General features: G+C 38.1%; 1 protein-coding gene across 1 annotated transcript in view; it reads right to left on the bottom strand.

The window, feature by feature from the left end:
* Positions 1-17,502: 17,502 nt before the first annotated feature.
* The window catches only part of LOC149202769 (uncharacterized), a 47,291-nt gene continuing 42,992 nt past the window's right edge, over positions 17,503-21,801 (bottom strand). The window contains exons 2-3 of the mRNA XM_089401685.1: positions 20,040-21,022; positions 17,503-19,470 (exon numbers count right to left, since the gene is read on the bottom strand). Of these exons, the coding sequence (XP_089257811.1) occupies positions 17,503-19,470; positions 20,040-21,022 (2,951 nt within the window). The remainder of the gene's footprint in view (positions 19,471-20,039; positions 21,023-21,801) is intronic.

Raw genomic sequence — 21,801 nt, 5'->3', positions numbered from 1 at the left:
GTAAAAAGAAACAGTAAAGTTTATTCTGCAAGGTTAAATGATATTAACAAAGTTTAAAAAGTATCAGATGAAAGATCAAATGAAGGAAATCAACCAGTGAAAAGGATTCAAAAAATTTAGCAGTTTAAAGGGTGAAACATCAAACAACAAAGCCAGCACAACCTGAATAAAAGGGACAGTAAGATACAGTTCAATTGTTGCCCATATCTTCTTGCATGAAGATCTTTTCCTTTCCTAGAATAAATCTTGATCAGTTTTAGGATATTTCTTAGTTTTATTATTGTATAAATAACTCTCTTTTCGAGATGTTATAGGTTCGGAGTTCAAGATTCATATTTCATTGCTTGTTAAGTCTTGACTGTTAATTCTACTTTGAACATGGAAGCCACCTTTGAAGGAAGCTCTTCTAGACACTTGATGTACTCAGTCTTTCTGGAACCTTAATACAAAGCAGAGGATTTTGAATCTAGTTTTACACAGTTTATGTTATCCTGTAAGTTTTCCCAGTTATCAATCATTATGTTTTTCTTCATATGCTTATGACTTATAGATATATCTAGGTAGGAAGAATTATGTCTCAATTTATTCCTATAACCTCCTTAAGTGATCATCTATTAAGACAATGGATTAATGAACTGTCTGTTTAGCTAATCCCCTCTAATCAATAAATCATCAGTGTCTTGTGTAAGCTTAAGTATACTACCTTGAACCTTTGGAACGTAGTTTAGAAGGTTTTCCTACTTATGATTTTTCTGTTTTACAGTCTAGAAACTGTGATAATCATATTTTTTGTTGTCTTCTACTCACCACTATTTTTTATCTATATCATTGTGTAAAGTCTTATAGCAGCCCTCTGCTAAGATATTAATATAACCCAAAGGATTAATTACTTCAATTCTACATATCTCTTCTTTCATTGTTCTTCCAAAAAACTAAAACCAAAAACCCCAAAACAATTATTTTAGATGCTCTGGCATTGGTAGCTAACCTACTACTATCTCAGAGGTACAATAGTAGGCACACTAAAAAAGGGTGTGTATAAGATGATTGGGTGTTTAAAAGAGCACATAATATAAAAATGGATGTGAAAGGACTATAAATTGTGTAAATATCATATTATAATTTTGAGATTCAAATTCTATGTGGAATGGTTCATCACTAGAAAGGTAGCATGTAGAAGTGGAAAAATGATTATGTCTAGAGAACTATAGGAATTAGGTGGGGAAATAGAGATATCAAAGGCATGCAAGTGATGCATATATAGGGAATTAACTACATACACTTACTATATTCATCCCAAGAAAAAATTTCCAAGAATCGTTATGGTGGTGTTTAAAAACATCATTGTTCTTATTGATGGGCCTTCATGTGCCTGTGATTCATTAGTTAACCCAGACACAACAAAATTCAACAAAATCAGGTTAGCTAATTAATAAAAAGTAGGAGTAATTTATAATTTGATTGAATAGTAAACATACCACATGCCACATAACAAATAAAATACAATAAACATACCACATACTTGACCGCTTACCTATGTCCAATCAATTAGACCATTCATATCTCTTCTAAAACTAATGGTCTCCATTAACCTATTATCTCCATGGTTAGCTACGAAGTGTTGTACCTTTGATGAGTTGTAGTTTGGCATTGTTTATAGTTGGGTATATGTACCAACAACTGCTTTTGTATACTGGTATTAAAAATGACTTGGCTTCTAATCTTCAAACCCCTATGACTTTTTCTTTTGTATTCTTTCTCTGTGTTGAATGTTATATTTTGATAAAAATTGACCTAATCAAAAAATTAATGCCTCAATAGCCTATTAATGAAACATTGAGCATATGATTTCCCTCCATGCAACATGCCAACCAATAGTCATTTCTCCTTTCATTACATTCTGGATAAATCACTACATATATATGTCTTGCAAAAAATGGAGTTCCAAAATGTGATTCCATTAAATAAACAAATCATACTATAGTCATGTTAGTTAATCAAAATTCATGAAATGTTCATTGAACCTAGTTGTATAAGATCTATCTATTGAAATACCTGATTGGTCCTCCTTCAATTATGATAATTTTAAAATTATGCATTGACCAATGGAGAGTGATACACGATCCCAACTATCAACACAATTGCATAATTCTCCCATTCCTTACTACCACATGTAGCATGAGAGAAAGAGAGTTTTCTTGTCCATATTTTAAGTATAAAATTGTCTAATGTTCAAAAGGAATGAAATCCATGAGTTCCCTAGATTCTTTTTCATTCACATAAATGTCATCTACATCAACCACCTCCTAATATATATATATATATATATATATATATATATGATTTCTTAGTTGATTAGTATTCTTGCATTCTTACTCCCTCACCCATAACTAAAGAACACCATTCAACAATGAATTTTGCATCTCAAAAGAGAAAAGTAATAGATAACTTCATTTCTTTCCTATCAAATGTAGTTTTGATACATGCATATATTTAATCATTCTCCTCTTTTCCATGCATTGTCTCATAATAGTCCCAAATATGAGGTATCTTATTTTTTTTGTGCAACATACACAACCATTGAAATATATGTGTGTTCTTAATCTAGGCAATGCAACCATCCTACCAAATCCAATATTGATCCATCTGTATATTATTCTCCTTGAAGTGATTGTAAAACAAATAAAAGCAATGATGTACATAAGCTAGGTCAAGGCACATATCGTGACTTATGTAGAAGTGATACTCCTTCAATGATAACCCTATTATCTTCACTACTATTTGACTTATGTCTCTATGTGATATGGATCATTGTTATGACCTACTCTAAGTGACAGTATTATACTTGAATCTCATTTTGTGGTTGAATAGTGTACATCTTTACAAAATCCACCACTAATAATATAACACCAATGGGAAACATATGTTTACAAGATTGAAAGTTCTCATCTTACTATCAAGCCACATGGACATGTGGAGATATTATTGAGTTTTCAAATGTTGTTTTTTCAACTAATTCTTTGTTGAAGTTACACAATAATCCTAGTAGAACAACAATAAAGACGCATCTAAACACATTGTTAGACATAAAAATTGAAACAATGTTAAAATTGTAACATCAAAGCATAAATTGAAAGAAAATATATTATTTTAGTATTCATTACTAACCTAGGACGTCACCAAATGTATATTGTATCATTCATTTCCTCAATCAACATCATTTGTGATGTATTTGAATTTTTGTGAGTTAGCCACCTAAGGCATGTCCTATTTAAGAAATATTTTTGATAAAAATGTACAACCATCTAGCCTTGTACATAGGATTTTATGAATAAATATATCTAAATGAGGTCGACCAAAATATAATTGAGAATTCCTACATAAGGGTGTTAATATGAAATATAGAAAAAAATATATAGATTTATGTAAGAGTATTCAATGTGGTATTAGCAACAATATGTGTTACAAGTTGTGTTTATTCTAACATGTTAGGGCTTTCACTTATCATATGATCATTGGCCCAAGTTAATTATATAATTTGAATTCCTAAATCTCTCATGCAATTTGATTCTTTGTTATAGGTTTTAACCCTGTACAGAAATTACCTACATACGAATTCTAAAAAACAGAAAATAAACAATGGCGAGAGCATAAAACATAAAACAGATATACACAGAGATTTCCCCTAGATCACAAAACCAGGACTACGATATTGATTTTTCATTATATTCATTTCAACATATTAAAATACATATATATACATGTCGAAGCATCCATAAACCCCAATCCATTAATCCTGGATTAGAACATAATTGTAGTTCCTTTGACGGGATCTACAAAATACCATGGACAGAAAACCATCATGCCCAAAACCGTGTTGTTAAATCCATTCACAAAATCATAGGTAGGTTCGCCCACCTAATATAGGGTCCAAAAAATTTCCCAGGGCGCTGCCCCTGCCACACCCGACGCAATGCACAACGGGTATTGTTGCCCCTCCGTGACCCCCCCGCGCTTGGGGTTGTCGTAGAAAGAATATAACATGCAACCAACATTCTCCCATTTGTTATTTTCTTTCCATAGGGGGACACATAAGAGCTTCATCATTGGTCTAGTCATGCAACGCCCATTGTTTCTCTACACCAAGATAACTTCTCAGTGCTCACAGACTTTTTCAATGCATCTGCAATATTATTCAAAGTGTCCACCTTTACAAGCAACACCTTTTTATTGTCAACCATATCCCTCAAAAAGTGATACTGAACATCAATGTGCTTTGTCTTTGAATGAAAAGCATGGCTCTTTGCCAAGAAAATTTCACTTTGGCTGTCACAATCTATCCTTATAGTTCTCTATACTAACTCCATACTTGAACACAATCTCTACAACCAAACTGCTTCCTTGTTTGCATGAGTAGTTGCCATGTATTCTGCCTTTGTATTTGAAAGTGCCACTATAGACTATCTCTTACTCATCCAATTGAATGAACCTCCAAATGTTAGGATATTCCGACACATAGGAAATAGTTAAGTACAACTTGGTCTAGTATAGAGTTAGGTATAGAGTTAGGTAAAGTGTGTTTCTTTACCTTGTACATTTTGTAACTTACAATCCGACGGTCACGATATGTAGTGATCTGACGGTTCATTCTCTCCTCGGTATTACCGACACTTGATCCGTGGCTTAACACCCGATTGGTCCATGATTTCTATTTAAATCGCATGGAGGGTCATTTGTAGGGTAATCCGTCTATAAGAGAAGCATATGTAAATTTTCATTATTTTATTAATAAATTGCCTGAAGTGGCCGCATTGGTTCAGGCCGTGGACTGTTTCCCTCTTTGAGGGTTTTAACCACGTCAAAATACTGGTGTATTGATTTGCGATCTATTTGTGAGCGGTGTCCTTTGGTGTTCTGTCTGAGGAACTTACCCTGTGAATTCCTACATGGTATCAGAGCTATTTGAGGGTCGTGTCCGTTGGTGATCCAAATCTGAAACCGATAGAACTGCATCCGACTGCCGTTTCCTAGATCTACTGTTTCTGACTCCTTTCGGGCCGAGAGGACTGCTCTGTTGTGTTGGGAGCATCTGTTCCAGTGAGGAACCCCTTTTGTTTCACGCGAAAAGGTTTTCGGTAGCCCTACCTGCGTCATTTTTAAGATCTGGAGGTATACATTGTTTATTTGCAGTTTACAGTTATTTTCTCTCTGTTTATTTCGGTTTCGGTTTATTTAGCTTTTTTTTATTACCAGATCTAACCTTTCATTTCTGTGTATCCTCTTTGCCCTGCGACTCTGTGCGATCTGGGCAAATCAGAAATAGAAAGGAAGGATTTTTCTCATGTGTATGCTCTTTTCCATTGTGCCTTAGTGTGATCTCGGAAAATCAGAAACATTGAGGAAAATATTTAGTTTCCGACTAAAGCTAACTTTGAGCCACAAGGTTCATTTTTGAAAATATTTAGTTTCTGGCTAAAGCTAACTTCGAGCCACAAGGTTCGGTTTTTTTGTATGTCCATGTTGGGTTTTGTGTTTTTTGTTTTGTAGGGAAAAAGAGCTTTCTCAAAGCAAGCACGCAACCCAAAGCATCAACCCCCCCCCCCCCCTCTCTCTCTCTCTCTCAAACTTTTTGTATAGCTCACTTGGTGCAAAGCTAATTTATGAGAGTAGAGGTCTTGGGTTCAAGTCTCCATTTTTTGGGGGCGGATTTTTTCATTTCTGCACATTCCTGCACTTCGACTTCGTCAATTGTTTTTCAAAAAGCCATAACTTCTTCATCCGGAAGCCGTTTTTAGAACCGTTTTTTTTAAACGACCTAATTTTTCAAGATATTTCCATTGGTATACTTAGTTTCAGCATCTACAGCTTCAGTTTCTGTTAAAAATGGAAAGTCCATGCCAAGTCATTCTTGATAGCACTAACTACTTCCAATGGTGGTCCTACATTGTGGATTTACTTAGAAGTAAAGGTCTTTACAGAATAGCCACAGGCCAAGAGACCAAACCAAAAGATGAAGATAAATCAACTAAATGGGAAAATAGGCAAGACCAAGCACATGGGTTGATAGGGATGTCTATTTCTCCATATCTTAGATTCCATATTGCAGAACTTGATACTCCTGATGAAGCACTGCAACAAATTACTAAAGTATTTGGAATTAAAAATGAACTTAAAGCCCATCAACTTGAAAATTAATTGCTTACATTGGACCCCAATAATTTTTCTTGCACTGAAGATTTTTTGTCCAAGTTCAAGACCCTTAGACTTCTCTTGGAAGGTGTTAAGTTTAAGAAAGAAGATAGTAGCCTTATCTACTCCATTCTTACTAAGTTGAGACCAGCCTATTTTGTGTTTGTTTCCACCTTCCATTCTACAAGAGAAGCCTTCATTTCTCAAGGACAAACCTACAAGTCCCCTTCCTTTGATTCCTTTTGTGATTCTTTAATAAGAGAACAAGAAAAACTCTTACACCTTGGTCTTCTTCATCTTGGAAACTCTTCTAAGAAAGCGTTAGCCGCCCAGCAGCAACCAAATACAAAGAATCCTAAGAAGTTGTATCCTAAAAAGAATGGTCCTAAACCAAACAAGGGTCCTAAGCAATTTTAGCCTCAAAATGAAAAATCATTTCAAAAAAATGATAAGACAAATAAAAACAAAGGGAAGAAGACTGATAGACATTGCAACTTTTGTAATCGAGATGGCCACTTAGAATCCAAATGCTTTAAGAAGATGGAAGCCTTGGAAGCAGCAATGAAGAAGCATAACATCCATTTGGAGCAATCTTCAACTTCAACTTCATCTTCAGGAATGGCACTTTCTGCATGTGGTTGTCAAGCATCTCGGTCTGGCTATGCACTAAATGTATCTTCTTCTTCTCATTCTCATGAGTGGCTCATTGATTCTGGAGCTTCTTATCACATGGCCAAAAATAAAGCCATGTTTTCTTCTTTAAATGATTGTAACACCAAAAATATATATGTTGGTGATGATAGATATCTTAGTGTTGTAGGGACTGGAACTGTTCATCTAGACAATGGTCAGTTTAATGATGTATTATGTGTTCCAACCTTATCCTGCAACCTTCTATCTGTATATCAGATAAGCCATTCAAGTGAAGGTAAAATCGTTGAATTTTCACCTCACGATGTTGTAATTAAGGACCTAAGAGATCCTAGACATATTTTAGCTACTGGCATTGCTGATGATTCTACAAGGTTGTATAAGTTTCACAACTTTGGGTCATCAAATATTCCCTCAGTATTTGTTGCTCATAATGATGAAGTGAGCAAACTTTGGCATGAGAGACTTGGTCACTTAAACTATCGCTCTCTTCAGAATCTATGTAAAGAAAATATAGTGACAGGTCTTCCAATGGTATCTTGCAGAGATGGTATTTGTTCCGGATGTGTACTCGGAAAACATCATCGCGACAGTTTTGAAAAACGTGCCTCTTGGCACGCCTCAGCCCCTTTACAGCTCGTGCATAGTGATTTATGTGGTCCACTTCCAGTTGCTTCATTCTCTGGCTACAAGTATTTCTTAACTTTCATTGATGATTTCTCCAGACGCACTTGAGTATACTTCTTAAAAATCAAGAGTGAAGTATTTAACATGTTCTTGGCCTTTAAGGCCTTTGTTGAAAAACAATCTGGACATCAAATTCTTAAGCTAAGATCTGATAATGGCGGAGAATATGTTAAAAACACATTCATCAACTTTTGCACTGAGAATGGAATTCAAATGCAACATAATGTTCCATATACTCCACAACAAAATGGTGTAGTTGAAAGGAAGAATCGCACCTTAAAGGAAATGGCTAATTGTATGCTTCAATCTAAAGGACTTAGTCTTAATTATTGGGCAGAAGCAATTAACTATGCAAATTACATAATAAATCGCACTCCTACTAAGGTTTTAAATAATATCACTCCAGAAGAAGCATGGAGCTCAATTAAACCAGATGTAAGTCACTTTCGTGTTTTTGGAAGTGAAGCATGGGCCCATATTCCAGATGAGAAACATAAAGCTTTAGAACCTAAGAGTGAAAAATGTATTTTTGTTGGATATTCTGAAGATGTCAAAGGATATAGACTTATTCCACTTAAGTCCAAAAATGTTATCATTAGAAGAGATGTAAATTTTGCTGAAAATATATCGGCCTGCGAGCCTAGTTCGGCGGATGTGCCACCTCTCCCTATCTCTTCTACTTTTGAAAATATTTCTTCTTCAGATGATGAAAGCGAGGATGAAACTCCTCCCCCACCTTCTCAGGATCCTCCTTCAGCTCCTAAGCTTCCAAAATGGGTCCATGCCACTCGAGATGCAGCAGGTGATCTTGCCGGTGATCCTACAGATCAGCGACGTACACGTTCTCAGTTCGAGAGAGCCTCTTCTTCACTGGCTCAAGCTTCAGTGAATTATGATCCTGACACCTTTGCAGAAGCTTCAGGCCATCCAGATTGGGAAGCAGCTATGAATGAAGAATATCATTCATTATTGGCAAATGATACATGGGATCTTGTTCCTCTACCAAAGGGATGAAAACTTGTTAGATGCAAATGGGTTTACAAAACCAAGTATGGACCAGATGGGAAAGTTGATAAACATAAAGCTCGTCTTGTTGCTAAGGGTTTTTCACAAGTTGAAGGCATTGACTATACTGAAACCTTCTCCCCTGTTGCCAAAATGAACTCTATCCGCCTTGTTCTTTCCCTTGCTGCCTCTTTCAAATGGGAAGTCCATCAGATGGATGTTAAAATCTTCCTTCTTGCATGGGGACTTGCATGAAGAAATCTATATGGAACAACCTATTGGTTTTATACAAACAGACTCCAGCCTTGTATGTCGGCTTAAGAAAACCCTTTATGGTCTCAAGCAAGCTCCTCGAGCTTGGTATGCCAAAATGGATAACTTTCTTTTAGAATATGGCTTCTCTAGGTGTCATTCTGACAATACTGTCTACACCAAGAAAGTGAGCAAGTCTCTTATCATTCTTGTTCTTTATGTTGATGATCTTATCCTGACTAGTAGTGATCCCAACCTTATAAACCATGTGAAGTCTAGCCTTAAAAGGAAGTTTGAAATGACAGACTTAGGACACTTACATTATTTTCTCGGTCTTCAAGTCTTGCAATCCAAGGAAGGTATTTCCCTTTCTCAGTCCAAGTATGCTTGTGATATTCTATGCCATTTTCACATGGAAGACTGTAAGCCAGCCCCTTCTCCCTTTTAGTCTGGAGTCAAACTTTCAGTCACTTGTACTTCTCCTGAAGTTGATGCTACCTTATACCGTCAACTTGTAGGAAAACTTTTGTATCTAACCCATACTCGTCCTGACCTTTCCTTTGTTGTTGGCCTTGTTGCTCGGTTTATGCAAAACCCACGTGAAAGTCATTGGAAAGCAGCTAAAAGAATACTTCATTATGTTCGAGGTACAATTCAGTTTGGGATTCATTACAGTGCCGAAGCATCTCCTCTATTGGTTGGTTTCACTGATTCTGATTGGGCTGGTGACCCTGATGATCGGAAGTCTACTACAGGTTATGTGTTCACTCTTGGTACAGGACCTATTACATGGGCTTGCAAGAAACAAGGTGCCATTTCTCTTTCTTCAGCAGAAGCAGAATATTGTGGTGTCGTAGAAGCTAGCAAGGAAGCCTTGTGGCTTCGTCAGATCCTGTCAGAGTTTGGCTTTCAGCAGCAGCATCCGACTACACTTTGGTGTGATAATCAAAGTGCCATTCAACTATGCAAAGATCCAGTCCAACATCAGCGCAGCAAACACATTGAACTGCACATGCACTTCATCAGAAAGCTCATTCATGACCATGTTATTGAAGTGCAATATTGTTCAACAGATGATCAAGTTGCAGACATCTTTACAAAGGCTCTCACATAGGCGAAGTTCACTAAACTTCGATTTATGGTTGGAGTTCAGGAAGTTGTCACTAAGGGGGGATAGGCTCTAGTGCCTCCTTCCTTCTCCTATTGTGTCATATTTGTAAATCCTTCAATCCTATCCCAAGTTATTCTTAAGGGGGGATGTTAGGATATTCCGACACATAGGAAATAGTTAAGTACAACTTGGTCTAGTATAGAGTTAGGTATAGAGTTAGGTAAAGTGTGTTTCTTTACCTTGTACATTTTGTAACTTACAATCCGACGGTCACGATATGTAGTGATCCGACGGTTCATTCTCTCCTCGGTATTACCGACACTTGATCCGTGGCTTAACACCCGATTGGTCCATGATTTCTATTTAAAGCGCATGGAGGGTCATTTGTAGGGTAATCCATCTATGAGAGAAGCATATGTAAATTTTCATTCTTTTATTAATAAATTGTCTGAAGTGGCCGCGTTGGCTCAGGCCGTGGACGGTTTCCCTCTTTGAGGGTTTTAACCACGTCAAAATACTTGTGTATTGATCTGTGATCTGTTTGTGAGCGGTGTCCTTTGGTGTTCTGTCTGAGCAACTTACCCTGTAAATTCCTACACCAAATAGGTTAAACACATACCAACTTGTAGATCTTCTCTAATCTAGATCTCCAACCCAAACTACATCAACAAAGCCACAAATGTCCCAAACTTTTTCCAATTGGTCTTCCTTGGTAACACAAACCATAATCACTAGTTCCATGCAAATACCTAAAAACCCTCTTCACTTCTGTCCAATGCTCCTTCACTAGTTTTGACATAAACCTGCTCAATAATCCCACTGCATTTGCAATGTCTAGTCTAATACAGACCATTCCATACATCAGCCTACTGACTGCACTTGCATATGGAACATGGGACATGTCCTCTTCCTCTTCATGTGTCTTGGGACACTGTTTAGGAGATAATTTTACACTTACAAGAATAGAAACCTTCACTGGTTTACTATCCTGCATATTAAACCTCTGTAGTATTTTCTCGACATACTTCCGCTGGTTTAACTGGAGCTTCCTCTTTACCCAATATCATTTAATTTACCTGCCCAAAATATAGTTTGCAGCACCAAGATCTTTCATGTCGAATTTGGAGGACAGTTGAGTCTTCAAATCCTGGATAATTTCTTTGTCATTTCCAACCAACAACATATCATCCACATACAAGACCATATAAATAACACAGTCACCAACTAATTTAAAATACACACAGTGATCTAGTTTGCTTCTAATGAAGCCAAGTCCCCATATAAATGTATCAAATTTATGATACCACATATTTGGTGATTGTTTTAACCCATACAGAGATTTTTTTAACCTACATACCATTTATTTCTTACCGTTCACCACAAAGCCTTCAGGTTCCTTCATGTAGATCTCTTCTTCCAGATCCCCATGAAGAAATGTTGTCTTCACATCCATATCTTCTACATCAAAATCAAAAGCAGCAACAACGAATAAAAGTAATCTAATAGAAGCTACCTTGGCAATAGGAGAAAAAATATCACCAAAATCAATTCCCGCTTGGGAGTAATATTTTTCTACCAACCGAATTTCTCCACCTTGCCTTTTGCATTCATCGTCTTCTTAAACACCCATTTGCTTCCAATGGGTTTCCTTCCAGCTGCAACTCCACCAAATCCTAAGCCTCATTTTTGTGCAAAGATGTCATTTCATCAACCATGGCCTCTTTCCAGACTTTTCCATCCTCTGAATCTATTTCTTCCCTCACATTTCTGGGATCATCATCAGTAATAGATAAACAAAAAATTGAACAGAAAGAAGATGGACTATACCTTTCTAGCTGCCTTCTTTCTTGAATTGATCTTCTCACATATGGAGTTTGTGGCTCTTCATCTTCTGATTCCTCTTCTGCTGAAGAGTATGGTTCTTCCTCCTTTAGCTCAAACTCTATATTCTCAGGTTTCTTTGGTATGACTTCATGTTTAATAACATCTTTCATCTCTCTAAACACCACATCTTAGTTGTGGAGCAGCGAATGGTAGAACAGTCGTCTCAAATACCTTTACGAAAAAGGTGGTAACAATCTATCTATAGCTATAGGGAAGCGGCTACCATCGTTCGGGACCGAGATCAGGGGTTCTTGTACAAATAGGGACAGCTTGAAGAAAGTGCCACATGCAGAACTGTCTGGATCAAATTCCGTTCAATGATGAGAAAGGGGTCGACTCCTTGCAATTGAATCTATCCATTAAGAATATGAGCAGGGGTGTATAGCACATATACGGGCATGTGCATATCTATCTATGCCCATCCATGTGGATATCTGTCCATCTATTGAAATGTATATCCAACCACACCCCTATAGATATAGAGATTTATCCCGCCTACATCTATCTATTCGTATATATCGTCAATACATATTTGTCAATATATCGCCCACACAGAGCATGCAAATGGATAGATGCACATGCCTGTGCCCATCGCCTTTAAGAGAGGAAACACTCACTCAAAGCAATCTGAAGGCCTTATTTCTGGGTTCCAAAGCTTATAACATTTTAAACCATCCTTATACCCAATAAAGATGCACCTTTTAGATTTACTATCCAACTTTGTTGTTTTCGCCTTTGCAACATGTACATATGCATCAAATCTAAATACGCTTAGATGTGAAAGAGAAGGTTTCTTACCATTCCATACCTCTTGTGGAGTCTTATCCTCCAACATTGATGAATGTGATCTGTTGACCAGGTAACATGCAGTCTCCACTGCCTCTAACAAGAATTATTGTCCTAACCCGACACTACTGAACATGAATCTTTCCTTTTCCATCAATTTCCTCTTCATTCTTTCTACAACCCCATTTTTCTGAAGTGTGTACGAAGTAGTCTTCTATCGTGCTATACCACACTTCTTACAGAACTCTTCAAATTGCTTCTTGAAAAACTTTCCACTGTTATCTGTCCTCAACACCTTTATCTTCTTCTCTATCCAGTTTTCCACCAAAGCCTTAAATTCTTTGAACCTGTCAAAGACTTCAAATTTCTTCCTAAGGAAATATATCCATGTATTCCTTCAGAATTCATCTATAAATGATACATAGTGCACAAACTTACCGAGTGATGGAACCAACACAAGTCCAAACACATCACTGTGTAGAAGCTCTAATATCTATTTTGCCCTCTTAGCACCAAAGGGGAAACTCGCCCGTTTCTGCTTCCCATATACATAATTTTCTCATAAATAAAAATCCAAAGAGAAATTAGACATACCTTCTATCATACCCTTACCATGAAGTATTTGAAGGCCCTTCTCTCCAATATGTCCAAGCCTTTGATTCAATAACATGGTCTTTATCCAGAGACCACTAAATTTTCTACTCCATTTTCAGGAACCACATAATTGTTGCACCCATCAATAATAGTGCTACCCTGAGGCTTGTACAAAGTTCCAATCTGAACTCCCTGCATCAATACCAGTGCTCCTTAAACCATCTTGTAGGTATATTTCTCGAACACTATTTTTACACCTGTATCACCCATCTTGCTTAGAGAAATCATATTTCTAGCCAATAAAGGGATATGCAAAACACCCAGAAATGTTCTAATCTATCCATCCTTTCAACTTCAACTTCATTTTTTCGTGACCAATGATTCTAGCCTTCCTGTCATCCCCTAAGAATACATCACCACAATCCTATATCTCATACTCGCAGAACCACTCTCTATGGGCAGTGAATTGAAAGCATGCACCTAAGCCAATCAACCATGCCTCATGATCTACATGTGTACTTGAAGAAGAAGCCAAGTACGCATCCCCACCTTCATCTAAAGTGGTTTTAACCTCTACAGAAAAAGCATCATCAAATCCCTTTCCTTTCTCAGGAGATTTAGATTTACAGTCCCTTTTGAAGTGCCATTACTTTCTGCGTTTCCAGCACATCTTTACAGGTTTTCCTAGAGATTTAGATCTCCCTCTAGATTTAGATCTCCACTCGAGGACTTATTTTTGTTTATTTATGGAACCGTCCTTTTACAGACAAGGAATCATCATTCTGGCCCTCCATATTTTTCTATCTCATCTCGTTCGACAACAAGGATGATACTATTTCATCAGGCTGCAAGGAAATTTCATTGCTACCTATTGCAATAACTAGACTATCCCATGAATCTGGTAGAGAACACAACAAACTAATGCACTTTTCTTCATTTTATTTTTTAATATCAGATGCTCTATCACTGGGTCTCCATGTTTCATCCTCAGGTTATACAATTTTTTCCGTAGGAACATTTTATTCACCAAAGACTTAGATTGGTACAAATTCCCTAACTTGTCCCACAAAGCCTTCGTTGAAGCTTCTTGTCATACATTCAACAGTACTAAATCTGAGACACATAATCGTATTGTGCTCTTTGCCTTCTGATCCAACCTCGCCCAGTCTTTCACTGACATTGTTGTTGGTTTAGTAGCGAGATCTACCATGATCCACTGATCCTTATCCACCAGCAGATCCTCCATCTTGATTTTCCATAACTCAAAACTTTGACCATTAAATTTCTTGATCTCTATCTTTCCACTACTCACCATCTTTTTTCACCACAAGAATCGATCCCTTAGATCTCCCATTGAACAAGATCTACCACAGGCCCGTGTAAAACCTGATGTAGGAGCATCCAACACCCTTAGACAAAAGGAGGAATCCAAAGTAGAGAGAAGAGGAGAACGTGGACCAGGGGATAAAAACAGGGAAAATTTTGTTTTAAAATAGATTTAAAAGATGAAATAGATAAAGTCTCGAGGAGACTTGTTAATGAATCTGCCATGTGTTGTATGCATGCATGTACCAAGAGCTTTAAGGGCTTTTGTTAGAGGTGTTCAGAATAGAGTGATATAGATACAATGTAGTCAGTAGGAGGCTCTACTCTAAGGCTGAAATGCCTTAGCAGTAATCGTGTTATGTTAATATAACACATGTGTGTTTGTGGGGTTTCCTACGTGCCTATATATTTCAATTATGTTATGTGTATATGTGTGCGAGGGTTTAATCCCAATTGTGAATGCATGTTGATCGACCATCGACCACTATAGGGTCGATGGTGATCCAAAGATATATATATAACTGTTATGTCATGTGTGAAGACATATATGGTAGAGAGTTGTGTTTAAAGCGCAAAGTTTCCATCAAAACTACGAGAATACACAGGAGCCATTTGATCTTCTAGATCAATGGTCTAGATGAAGTCGCAGATGAGTAGAAATCCTTTATCGCATCAACAGAACCTCTCGGGTGTTATCAGAACCAACTAATGAGAAGTAACGATAGCGAAATGCGATTTAAATCACAATCGTCAAATCGAGGCTCCATATTGATGGTTCATATGTGATCGGCGATTGCATGTCAGAGAGGTCAAAGACAGAGGTGCAATGGAAACGCTGATGGCCAATGAGCGATACAGTGATATCACCGATAGCGATATATTGACGATCAACCATCAGAAGGATCGAAGATCATAAAAGCAGAAAGGGTTCAAGGAGAGCGAACCCGCCGACTGTTATAAAGGCGGGTTTAAAATATTTGAGGTCTAATCTGTGGGTTCCAAGTGGCTTTTCCTTTGTGTTTCCATGTAATTTATAGTCACGAGTTTTATAAAGGAAATCCCCATAGCGATAAATGAATGGTTTTGGCATTTTAAATGAGAGCCCAATAATGTTGAATGGTCCATTTTAAAGGCTGAAGGCCTTATATAACGCTTCCAGAGGAGACGAAGATTATGTATGCAAAGGAAGATTGAAGAAGGATTCCGGAGAGAAAGAAGAAGAAGCAGGAGGTACAGTTGTTTAAAGCTGGAGAGTTTGTGGTCTTACTATCGCATAGAGAACAACAGCAGAAGATGAGAAGATTTGCAACAAACATAAATCAAGGTGTGCTCATATGGTTCCAGAGGAGAGAAGCTGAAGGATGCCAAAACACTGAGTGAGGAGAGCTTGGTGAGGTATCACCTAGCATATGGAGACTGTTACTGCAGAGGTTTGGTTGCAGCTCACAAGAAGACCATGAAGGTAATTCCACTAAAGAAGTGAAGTGGGTAGAATTGTGAAGGACAAGGAGAAGCATATGACCAGGAGGTCATAAATTTTTGTGCCTCGGGAGTCTGATGTAGGAGCATCCAGCACCCTTAGACAAAGGGAGGAATCCAAAGTAGAGAGAAGAGGAGAACATGGACCAGGGGAGCAAAATAGGGAAAAATTTGTTTTAAGATGGATTTAAAGGATGAAATAGATAAATTCTTGAGGAGACTTATTAATGAATATGCCATGTGTTGTATGCATGCATGTACCGAGATCTTTAAGGGCTTTTGTTAGAGGATATGATCGGATCATTTTCATGATCTGATCCAACAATGCTTCCATATATATATATATATATATATATATATATATATATATATATATATATATATAGATATATATATAGATATAGATATAGATATAGATATAGATATACATATAGATGATATATATATATATATATATATATATAGATATATATATATAGATATATATAGATATAGTAGATGATATAGATATAGATATAGATATATATATATATATATAGATATAGATAGATATAGATATAGATATATTATATACATTGATCAAATCATGAAAAGGATCCGATCATATCCTCTAACAAAAGCCCTTAAAGATCTCGGTACATGCATGCATACAACACATGGCAGATTCATTAATAAGTCTCCTCAAGACTTTATATATATATATATATATATATATATATATATATATACATATATATATATATATATATATATACGTATATATATACATATATATATATATAGATACATATATATATACATATATACACATATGTGTGTGTGTGTGTGTCGTGAACCTATGTGTTCAGAATAGAGCAATATAGATACAATGTAGTTGGTTGGAGGTTCTGATCTAAGGCTGAAATGCCTTAGTTGTAATCATGCTATGTTAATATAATACATGTGTGTTTGTGGGGTTTCCTGCGTGCTTGTATATTTCAATTCTGTTATGTGTATATGTGTCCGAGGGTTTAATCCCAATTGTGAATGCACATTTATCGACCATCGACCACTGTAGGGTCAATGGCGTTCCAAAGATATATATTTTTCCGGAGAAAAAAGCAAAACTTTTTATTACAGCCATAAAAAGTTTACATTCTGTTGTGTTCTTGAGCCAACAAGAGGGCTCTAAAGTTCTGTTGAGTTCTTGAGCCAACAAGAGGGCTCTAAAGGCACTGTTTTGCTCTTATGCGAGCTATTACAGCAATTTTCTAACTGCACTTACAGATCTCCTCCCCACAGGAGGTGATAAAATATGAACATATACATGATATCCGTAGGTTTTGGGGTCTCCTACGATGTAGGAAAACAACCCCTAACAACAGAAAAAGTTTAAAAGTCTGTTTTGTCAAAAAATATACAGCAATAAAGTTATATAGTTTGCTGGAGTCATATGTAAGAAGAACTAAGAACTGCATAAAAAGAAATATAGAACAGTATATGTACAGCAACATAAAAAGTACTGTGAAACCGCTGTCAAAAAAGGCTATGTACTATAATCACTGTGGAAGATTGTGCGGAGGCTGATGAGTAAAGTGTGATTGCCCCTGTCTGATCTCCTCAATTGACCAACTGCCCAAAACTTGTTGTAGACCAGCCTTAGAAAGTTGGTCTGCGACTTCATTTTTGTCCCTGTAGATATGGCATATGGTAACACTGATATAAGAAGATTTTAGTGAGTTAATTTCATCAACAAGAGTCTTCAGTATTTGATTTTGACAAGATGCATTTCCATTGACCCATTTAATGACATTGAGAGAATCCCCAAAAATTTGGACTGAGTTGATATTTCTGTGAAGAAGCCAGCATAAGAGAAGGCGCAAGGCGGACAATTCAGCATAGTTATTTGTGCCAGTGCCCAACCCTACATATGCTTTTAAAGAGTGTTCTGGGTTTATGTGTATGCACATGCCCGCTCCAGCCTTATTATTTTGGGATGCCCCATCGAAAAAAGCCCACGGCATGCCTTCCTGAATAATGATTTGGTTTTGTTTGTTTTTGGGGTTTCTAGATTCAGGTGGCGGGATGGATGAGTAGATGGCAGCCACATTGGAAGCGGCGGTGGAGATGGGGGTATCCTTGTCTTGGAACAGGCTTTTGTTTCTAGCCAGCCATACACCCCAGAAGAAGACCAGGGGCAGATTTCTCATGTTCCCCTCCGGAAAGTTGTGCCACCATTTCCTCCAGGCCTCTTCCAAAGGTTCATGACCCCACTGAGCTTTTACCTTGAGCATGGTAGTTACTTCCTCCCAAATCCTTTTTGTGACTGCGCAAGATGTAAAAAGATGACAAATGGTTTCCTCTTCTGTCTTGCACAGGGGACATCGCCCAGGCCCTGCTAGAAACCTAGCTTGTAAAATATCCCATGTTGGGATCTTCCTTCTTAGAATACACCATAGAAAGAGCCTGGCCTTTGCTGGACCCTTGAGTTTCCAAATATTTTTTGCCCACCAGACTGGTTCTCCCCAACCCTTCTTACTCATTAGAAGAGAGTATCCTTCTTTGGGAGAGTAATCCCTGGTTTTGCCTTGAGCCCACATCAGGTGATCTGGTTCCTCTTCAATCCTTACATTTGAGCGATGTAGTTCTTTGAGGTAAACCTCCCATTCATTCTTCCATCTGTCATTTATTCCTAGATCTTCGGCTCCCAGCCACGCCTGTCCCCAAAAGGTAGATTGTCCCACTTTTTCCACCTGATTTAGGGAAGTAATTCCAATGCTGTCTAGGTGTCTTAGAAACCCTGGGGACAGGGCATAATCTTCATTGCACCCTATCCAGGGATCTCTGCCAATACGCACCTGTTTTCCATCCCCCACTTTCCAAGCTAAACCTTGTTCAATTACCGAAAAGGCTTCCACCGTGACCTTCCAGATGGCAGAGGAATTCTTTGTCTTCTTGTTCTGACTCCGAATCCAATCTTCCAAGGGGACGGGATCAATGTATTTCCTTTTCACTACCCTAGTCCATAGATTCTCCATAGTTATTAATCGCCAGCCCGATTTTGCTGCTAGTGATAGGCTGAATTCTGGGAGTCTTTTAATACCCCATCCACCCCATTCTTTTGGCCTAGCTACTTTGTCCCATGCTACCCAAGGCAGAACCGAGGCCTCATTTGTTCTAGCCCAAAGGAATCTGCAACATATTCTTCTGATTTTTTCCATTATACCTTTGGGAATCCAAGTCAAGGAAGCCCAGTAAACAGGGATGGCTAACAGAACCGATTTGATAAGGGTCAGTCTGCCAGCTCTGGAGAGCCACCTAAAGCTCCAGTGAGATATTCTGGTTTCTATTTTAGCTACAAGCCAGTTCCAGTCCTCTTTTTTGTATGAACCTGGTTTTAACCAAAAACCCAAATATTTGAAAGGGGAGTCCAAAGCTTGAATGGGGAAAGGGAAAATATTTTCCATTCTGTCCCTCTCTCTTCTTTCACAATCTGCCACACAGACTTGAGATTTACGAGAATTTATCTGCATTCCAGTAGCTTTCAAAAACAGTTCGAAAATGCATTTTAATTCCTTTAGTTCATTGAGAGATCCATTGGTAAAAATCAGTATATCATCGACAAAAAGTAAATGAGTGATATAAAGATTGATTGCTACCTCAATACCTTTTACCTTCACCTCTCTTCTGGCTGTGTGGATCAATCTGCTTAGCCCTTCTGCCACAAGGAGGAACGGGAGGGGGAAAGCGGACATCCTTGTCTAAGGCCTCTTTGACTGTTAAAAAATGAGGATGCTACTCCATTGATCAATACTGCAAAACTGACATTTGAGATGCAACCCATAATCCAGCTAATAAAGGTGTAATTGAAGCCCACATGAGTAAGCAGCATCCGGATGTAGAGCCAGCTAATTCTATCATATGCTTTTGAGAGATCAATTTTGATAACTGCACCCTTTTTTTTCTTCAATCTGACACTATGAATAACCTCCTGGGCTACTCCAATTGCTTCATGGATTTGTCTGCCATCCAGGAAACCAAATTGTTCCATTGATATATTCCTTGACAGGATAGGGGCAATTCTGAGAGCAATGACCTTTGCAATGATCTTATAGATACAGTTACACAGGGAAATTGGTCTGAAATCTTCAAAACTCTCCAGATCATCCTTCTTAGGAATGAGAGCTATAAAAGTAGAGTTGAAGGGTTTGTAAACTTCTCCTTTCTGTCTTGACTCTTCAACTACCTCGGTAATCTCAGAGCCTATAAGATCAAAAAAGTGGAGAAAGAGTTCTACAGTCCAGCCATCAGGGCCAGGACTTTTATCCTTACCCATAAGCTTCATGGCTGCTTCCACCTCCTCCTTGGACACCGGAATTGTAAGGTCTTTTGCTTCATCCTCCTCAATGAATATGGGGAAACATTGAGCTGTTCTTATGACTTCTGCAATGGTAGCCTCTCCCAGATCAGAGAAGATTTTCAGGAAATGTCTTTGTCCTAAGCCAGATAGCTCGGGGAAAGATTTGACTTCCCTCCCTTCTTCGTCTTTGAGACTCCAAATGGTATTAACTGATTTCCTTCCTTTAGCATAATTGTGAAAAAACCTTGTGTTTTCATCCCCTGATTTAAGCCAAATAGCCCTACTCTTAAGCCTCCATTCGTCTTCTTTTTCCAGGAGGATTTTGTTTTGCTGTTTCTCTAAATGAAGAATTCTGTCCTTAGAGGCCTGCGTTGAATAACCATCTTCCTCAGTGCTTTCCAACTGCTTCAACTCCTCCCGAATTTTATTCAAATCCTCATTTTGTTTCAGTTTCCTGTCCTTTTCCCAGGAGATTGTCGCTTTCTTCAATCTTTTGAGATTCTCCATAAACAAGAAACTCTTATCCTCTCCTGAGTTGTGAGCAGGATGGATCCAGGTCTCTTTAAACAGGTTACTATATGTGGGATCTTGGAGCCAGGATGAATTGAACTTAAAGGGAGCAGGCGGCTTTGGGGGAGGAGAATAGAGTTCAAGAAAAACAGGAAAGTGGTCTGAGTTCCCTACTTCTTCGACCCACTGCTTGAGGAGAGGAGCTTTATCTGCTAAGAACTCAGATAACAGAAAACGATCTAGTCTTTTGGCAATCCGGTCCTCCCCTGATCTTCGGTTCCTCCAAGTGGGCTTTAGTTTGATCGGGCTGGATCTATGAAAATTATTGTCCGTTAAGAGATTAGAGAAGAACGTTGTGAGGGGATCTTCCTTGCTGATGGGCCCCATGCTTCCGCCCTACCCAAGGAGAAGTTGAAGTCACCCCCCATAATCAGCAAGGAAGATTTCAATACCGATTTTGACATCAGTTCAGCCCAAAAGGATTCCCTATCCTGACATGGCCCATAGATATTGACAATATTGATGGGAGAGGGAAGTCGAAAGAAATAACCTCCATCCCCATAACCTGTTTCATCCCCCAATGATTTATGACCTTCACCCGACCTTCTTTGACTCCAATAGCAATACCCCCCGAGTGACCAGATGAGTCAATAGCCGAGAAGATCCAACCTGGCAAGAGGTTTTTGAGCATAGATTCAATCTCAGGGGCTTTTCCCAGGGTCTCTTGCAAAAAAATAACATCAGCTTTTGAATTAAGGACCCACTCCTTCAAGGCCAGTTTTTTAGGTTTACTGGCTAAACCTCTGCAGTTCCAGGATGTCAGGATCATTTCAAAACATCAACAGGGGGTTGCGCTGCTCTAAGGGACCCCGGGGATGGAATACTGTTTGCCATCTGCAACATCCAATTTTGCTTTAAGTTTGGCCTTGGATATGTTTGATTTCCTACTCTCTTGTTTTTTGGCAGCTCTGTAGGGAAGACTGCCCCA

This window comes from Pinus tabuliformis, chromosome 2_1, assembly GCF_031772625.1.
Source record: "Pinus tabuliformis cultivar Carrire ecotype Pingquan chromosome 2_1, CPIR1, whole genome shotgun sequence".
Taxonomy (NCBI): domain Eukaryota; kingdom Viridiplantae; phylum Streptophyta; class Pinopsida; order Pinales; family Pinaceae; genus Pinus; species Pinus tabuliformis.
This window is presented reverse-complemented; position numbering and strand designations above follow the sequence as displayed.